General features: G+C 37.7%; 1 protein-coding gene across 2 annotated transcripts in view; it reads left to right on the top strand.

Moving 5' to 3' along the window:
• The first annotated feature begins 2,077 nt into the window (after positions 1–2,077).
• SYK (spleen tyrosine kinase) overlaps positions 2,078–5,025 on the top strand; it is a 248,996-nt gene continuing 246,048 nt past the window's right edge. For both annotated transcript variants that reach the window (XM_006901174.1, XM_006901175.1), the window contains exon 1: positions 2,078–2,482. In XM_006901174.1, coding sequence (XP_006901236.1) covers positions 2,081–2,482 — 402 coding nt within the window. In that variant the 5' untranslated portion in view covers positions 2,078–2,080. The remainder of the gene's footprint in view (positions 2,483–5,025) is intronic.

Genomic DNA, 5,025 nt, shown 5'->3' on the forward strand with positions numbered 1-5,025 from the left:
TGCTGGAGGATCAGCTACAAGTTGATTCAAACTCAATGCTAAGAAGTTTGAGTTATAAAGCAATTAATACAGAGAAGTACATGTTTCACATAAACATAAGCGTGTGTGTGTGTGATTTAAGGGGCATGTGAATTTCTCCCCAAGTGGTTTAAACAATTAATATACTCAGCTGCTAATCAAATCTAGAAGTTCAAGCCATCCCAAGAGACACCTCAGAAAGACCTGATGACCTCTTGAAAGTGTTAACTATTGAAAACCCTACAGAGCACAGCACCCCTCTGATCCACATGGAGTTGCTATGAGCTGAAATCTGTTAATTGACAACTGGGACCAGTACTTCCTAGATAAGATGAATCCCTTTTTGATGAAAAAAATATATCCCATGGGAGACTTTCTAGACTAGGAATATGTATATTGTAACAGCTACCACTGAGGGAAAATATTTAACATTTTCTTCTTAGCTTCTAAAAGAGGTGTTTAAGTGTATATGCTTCTTTAGTGAGAGAACTATCTTTTCTATGGCAAATGTTCTTAACCAGTGTAGAACTTGCACTGCATAAGATGCTGCCACCCAGCAAGTGGTCTTAATGTGCTACTGTGTTCCCACTTTGGAAAAGAACAGGAATGCTCATTGTGCTTTTCTGAGGCCCTGGCATCTAGGAAGGTGTTACTCTTAATGCCTCTAGGCAGTGGTTGCTGGTCTTATTACTGAGACCAAAAATGGGAAGACTTTATGGTGATTGCTATTGTGGTTATATTGGTGTATAATCATGTCAGTTCTCTGAGGCTTCACTACAGCATGTGATGATACAAAGTGAATCTTGTATGTGAGAACTGATAAAACAAATAAGACAAACTGGGAGGTTTATAAGGACAGAGATGTATTGTCCCACAGATTTGGAACCTGAAAGTCTGAATTCAGGTTGTCACTCGGGCCATATTCTCTCCAGAGGCTCTAAGGGAAAATCCTTTCCTATTCCCCTTTAACTGCTAGTGACCCCAAGTGTTTCTTGGCTTGTGGAGTATAATTCTCCACTATCTGCAACCATCTGCACATGGCCATCTTCCCTCTGTATTCTTCAGCCTCTGAATCTCTCTGTGTATTTTTAATTTTTGTCAAGATAACACTAATAATGCCTTAGGTCCCATTTTATTCTAGTATACTTTCATGTTAATAGATTTTATTTTCAAAGACCTTATCAGACAAGGCCATGACCACACAGTATAATGGGGTAGGAGTGGAAGGTGGATGGTTAAGACTTAGATGCATCTTTTTGAGGAACACAATTGAGCCCATAATAGAGGGTAGCAAACTGCAGCTTCTTATAAGTCTGTGGGAATTCTCAGAAGTTACTGCTTCTCAAGCCTCAAAACATGAGCTTGCTGTTATCACTCACCCTGGACAAGAGAGGTGAGAAGGCTCTGTGACCACTGTAACCAAGTTTGACTTAATGTATAGGTGGAACTCTTCTACCAACTGCATGAGGCTTCACTAAATAAAATATACTCTTGTATATCTTGTATTTCAGGTAGAAGTATATTTAGTGGTATTTTTTGCCAGTGACAAAACTGATGAGCAATTTAGGGTTTTGTATATTTGTTAGTTATATTTTTTAAAAAATTGTTACCATCTTAAAGGATGTAATTGGTTTAAATTCATACTGATCATGGCTTCGGTGTGCCCTCTGCTGAGAGTCAGGGCAGCTTCTGGGTAGTCCACCATATTTTTCTTCTTAGGGTAGCTCTTTCTTAGAATTCATTACACCCATACATCTCAAAACAGAAGCTATTGTGGTCACTTCTGTCAGATGCTTTGTTAAATATGCTGAAGGTATGCTGGGAAGCTATAATCAGTATCTAATAAAAAAGGAAAACACTATTTTGAATGCTGTTGCAAAATCCAAAGAGAGATAGGGTACTGTGTTGACCTAGAAGTGTTTGTATGGATTTAAGGAATGTACTTTGCAACTTTTGTTTTCCTTACTCAGTGTCCTGTCTTTCTCCCTCTCCCCTCTAGGTGGATATAACTGTGTGTACCTCCTCATTGCTATCAGGGGAAGAGGCAGCCATGGCTAGTGGCATGTCTGATACTGCTAACCACCTACTCTTCTTTTTTGGCAACATCACTCGTGAGGAGGCAGAAGATTACTTAGTCCAGGGGGGCATGAGTGATGGACTCTACCTGCTGCGCCAGAGCCGCAATTATCTGGGAGGATTTGCCCTCTCTGTGGCCTATGGGAGGAAGGCACACCACTATACCATTGAGAGGGAGCTCAATGGGTCCTATGCCATCGCAGGTGGCAGAACCCACACCAGCCCTGCTGAACTATGTCACTACCACTCCCAGGAGTCTGATGGTCTCATTTGCATCCTCAAGAAACCTTTCAATAGACCCCCTGGGGTGCAGCCTAAGACTGGACCCTTTGAAGACTTGAAGGAAAATCTCATCAGAGAGTATGTGAAACAAACATGGAATCTGCAGGTAAGCCAGCAGCTAGTCCTGCTACTATAGATGGTCCCATTGTGCCCAGGATCCTTCATAATGTCACAAGCATCCCCTCAATATAGGAAACCTTTCAAATATACAACCTAATATACAACTATTTCCTTCATCATTAATTGGGCCAGAATTCACTTGTTCAGTAGGGTAGCCTTTCATACAGTTGATACTTTATAACAAACTTGTTGTCTAACTCATCTGACTCCAAGAGTAGAATTATCCCATAGGATCTTTTTGGTTGTAATATTTGTAGACATAGCTTGCGGCCTTCAAGCCTAGTTGTAATGTTTTTGGTCAAACATTCTTCTAAGTGATAGAGCCGTGGGTTGTCAATTTGCTGTACAGAATTAACTCATGTTTGCTGTGATACTAAACACTGTGACACTGATGTGTCAAATGCGATAATGGTTGCCCATGGTAGACAGTGTTTGGTGGAGCTTCCAGATTAAAACAGGCTTGGAAACAGGAGTAGCAGCCACTTCTGAAATAGCTTGCTTCCAGAAACTCTATGAACTTAGAGAAACGAGAAAAGTTATACAATTGTTCAGGTCTTTCATTTATAGGGTCATTATGAGTCATCTACGACTTGACAACACTTAACAACAACAACAACAACAACATATCAATATATCAAATAGAACTAAGTTTTCTATCTTTGATGTATATAATCCTTAAAGATCATCATTTAGGGTCCCTAAGTTTGCTCCATGTTTTTTTTTTCTTTTAAGATCCATATAGTTTTAGGTTTTATCCAAGGTCCTTGATCCTTCAAGTTAGTTTTTATGAGAGCTCTGGAGGTGAAGTCCGTAGAGAGTTGCTAACCTATCTTGAGTTAATTTTTGTATATGGTGTGAAGGATAGTGTTATTTCAGTTTTCTGCAAATAGAAACCAAATTTTGCTAGCACTATTTGTTAAAGAGATTATCTTTTCCATCCTTAATGAATTTTAGCTCTTTGTCAGAGCTCTATAGGTAGATGAATTCTGGGATTTTATGTTGATTTTGATTTCTTCTATTTTGTTATGTGTGTTTATTGCTATGAATTGACTGCTGAATATGGCTTGTCTTATGTTCCAGAAATTTTGGTATGTTATGTTTCATTCTCATTTGTTTAAATAAATTTTTTAACATCCTTTTTTATTTCTTCTATTACTCAATAGTATTCAAGCTGGGTATTATTTCATTATTGTGTATTTGAACTTTCCTCCTTAATTTGTTGTTGATTTCTTATAGAATGGTGATGTGAGAAGATGTTTTATAATATTTCAGTGTTTTTCAATTCACTGAGGCTAATTTAATGATTTAACATGTGTATATTTTGGAGAATAGTCCATGTGCATTGTAGATGAATGTATATTGTGTACTTGTTGGGTAGAGTATTCTAAAATGTCCATGAGATCAAAGTGTTTAATGGTTTTGTTTAGTTCTTCTGTATCTTTGTTTTCTCCTGATTGTTCTGGGCTTTAATGAGAGTGTACTCCTATTGTTACTGGAAATTGTCTATTTCTCTCATATTTGTTGCAGTTTGATTAATGTATCTTGTGGTTCTGTTATTGGGTACATAAGTATTAATTATAGTTATGTTCTCTTATTCATTTGACCCATTGGTCATGCCCCTCCTTGTCTCTTTTTTTTGCTAGTTTTTATCTTGAAGTCTATTTTGTAAAAAATTAATATTACCACTGTTGCATTTTTTCATAATTGATTCTTGCTATTTCCACGTCTTGAGTTTTAGTCTGTCTTTGTCCTTTTGTCTAAGACGAGTCTCTTTAGACAGCGTATTGATGGATTATTTATTCTTATCCATTCTGCTGCTCTTTTTCTCTTGACAGATACATTTAGTTACTTCACATTCACTGTAATTGTTGGTGGGTATGGTTTTCTTGTTCTCATTTTACTGCACTCTTTTATTTAAATAAAAATTTTAGTTTATAGTGGTTTACTTACAAAGTTAGTATACATTGTTTTTCACACTGGCTCTTTCCCATTTCCTTTACCCACTCCTCCCTCCACCCATCAAATTGTGCAACCATATGATTAACCCCCCCACCCCAACCCATCCTCATACCTCTGCTTTTGCCCCTTCTCCCCCTTGGATACCTCATACATGTTCTACATTAATGCTCTTATACAGTATTGTCCTTATGGGACTGAGTTAACTCACTAAGCATTATGTCTCCAGTTCCTCCCAAATTAGGTAGTAATTTACAAAATCATTGCTTCTGTGTGCTGCGTAGTACTCCATCATGCCATCATGTGAATGTACCATAATTTCTCAATCCATTCAATTGTGGTTGGACATTTGAGTTGTAGTTGGAAAACATGGACTCGATGACAGAAATGGAGCTGGAGAGAGAATGATTGAATTTTGCACAATCAGTGACTTATTCATAGCAAATACATTTTTTAAGAGACATAAACGCAGGTTATATACCTGGATTTCACCTGATGGTATGCATAGGAATCAGATTGATTACATATGTGGAAAAAACCGCTGGAGAAGCTCAATATCAGCTGTGAAAACTA

The sequence above is a fragment of the Elephantulus edwardii genome, unplaced genomic scaffold, assembly GCF_000299155.1.
Source record: "Elephantulus edwardii isolate Elephantulus edwardi_28Jun2011 unplaced genomic scaffold, EleEdw1.0 scaffold00313, whole genome shotgun sequence".
NCBI lineage: Eukaryota > Metazoa > Chordata > Mammalia > Macroscelidea > Macroscelididae > Elephantulus > Elephantulus edwardii.